The sequence below is a fragment of the Corvus brachyrhynchos genome, unplaced genomic scaffold (genome assembly GCF_000691975.1).
Source record: "Corvus brachyrhynchos isolate BGI_N302 unplaced genomic scaffold, ASM69197v1 scaffold200, whole genome shotgun sequence".
NCBI lineage: Eukaryota > Metazoa > Chordata > Aves > Passeriformes > Corvidae > Corvus > Corvus brachyrhynchos.
In genome coordinates, this window is record NW_008236184.1 from 2,006,607 (window position 1) to 2,008,389 (window position 1,783).

The following is a 1,783-nucleotide window of genomic DNA, read 5'->3' on the forward strand; positions in this document are numbered from 1 at the left end:
CCAAGGTTCCGCACACAGGGTTCCGTTCCGCCCACGAAACCCTGCCCCGCCCCGCCTCCCGGGCCACGGCATTCCCGCCTCCTCAGCCATGGCATTCCCGCCTCCCGAACCAAAGCATCCTCACCTCCTGGCCCTGCCCTCCGTCAGAAGTGCCTCGTTGTCCCAGAACCGCAAGCAGGGTATGGCAGTCATATACCGGCGGCTGCTGCTTCCCGCCCTGGGAAGGGCACGGTGTTGCTACAGACCAGGATGTGCATCAGCACAGGGAAACCTGCTCTAAATATAGTGAAGCTACAGTCGTCTTCACAGTTTTGAGTCTCTGACCTAGATACAAGGGCTATTTTGGAACCGCACATTTCCAGCTGATTCTGTGGGCAAAACCCCCGATCTTACCTGGTGTCTCCCAGCGCAGGCTAACGAGGCATGTACACACCCCTTCACCATCAGCACAGCACTTCCCAGTGCTCTTCAACTCCCCTCTTACATTATGTAGTTTTCCTTAAAGTTAATTTTATAAAGTCAAATTAAGCCTTACACCCACAGACCCCTTCCAGCCACCCACAGCCCTTCCGCAACTTGATCCAAAACTGTGACCAACCTTCCAACTTCAATACTGCTCTTGCCCCTGCTGCTTTCTTGTTTCCTTCCTACCAACAAATGAAGCCTTTTCAGTGCAAAGAATGCCCTGCAATGCCACTTCTGTGTGTCCCATCACTGTCACTTTGCACACTCAAAAAACCATGGTGTGGAGCAGGGCCCAGCCAGCAGAGCCATGAGTGTGACCTGTACCTGCAATTCACTGAACATCAGAAACACACCTGATACACAACCTGGGCTGGAAATTGAAAGTGTCATATATTGGGACTTTCAAATATCCATCGTGACCGCTGATATTAATCTGCACTTTTAACTAATCACGTGTAATCAGATTTGAAGTGGCACAAGCTGTTTATCTATTTAGGATATATCTCAGCAACTCGTAGGGTGCTATGCCTGACACAATGGGAGTGCAGCATCAGCAGACAGCCTCCTCGCTATCCTGAGTCTCTCTGGCACAATGCTCCATGGCAACCTGGCCTGTATCAGATATAGTGCGGCCAGCAGGACCAGGGAAGTGATTCTTCCTCTGTATTCTGCACTGGTAAGGCCACACCTTGAGTTCTGTGTCCAGTTCTGGGCCCTTCAATTCAGGAAGAACATTGAGGTGCCGGAGCAAGTCCAGAGAATGGCAACAGAACTGGAAAAGGAACTGGAACACAAGTCTGATGAGGAGCAGCTGAGGAAGCAGGTGGGCCTCAGCCTGGAGAAAGGAGGCTTGGGATGACCTTACTGCCCTCTAGAACTCCCTATACCAGGAGGGTGTAGCCAGGTGAGGGTTGGTCTCTTCTTCCAGGCAACAGCAACAGGACAATAGGACATAACCTCAAGCTGCACCAGGGTACATTTAGGTTGGACATCAGGAGAAATTTCTTCACAGAAAGGGTGATTAGATACTGGAATGGGCTGCCCAGGGAGGTGGTGGAGTTACCATTCCTGGAAGTTGTTGAGGGAAGTCTGGATGTGGCACTTAGAGCTCTGGTTTAGGTGACAAGGTCATGTTCAATCATAGTTTGGACTCGATGATCTCAGAGGTCTTTTCCAACCTAATTGATTCTGTGGGATTTGCTCAGAAAACTGCCTCGGGAAATGTCCCTGGCTACCGCAGGCCTCCGTCGCACGTTCTCTCCCAGATCTGTGCAGTGCCGGCCACGGCCGCAGCGGAGGGCACGGCCCTCGGGAGGGC

General features: G+C 51.9%; 1 protein-coding gene across 1 annotated transcript in view; it reads right to left on the minus strand.

The window, feature by feature from the left end:
• The window catches only part of MPHOSPH10 (M-phase phosphoprotein 10), a 7,140-nt gene extending 6,929 nt beyond the window's left edge, over positions 1-211 (minus strand). The window contains exon 1 of the mRNA XM_017737635.1: positions 125-211. Within this exon, the coding sequence (XP_017593124.1) occupies positions 125-192 (68 nt within the window). The 5' untranslated portion in view covers positions 193-211. The remainder of the gene's footprint in view (positions 1-124) is intronic.
• Between the last annotated feature and the right edge of the window lie 1,572 nt (positions 212-1,783).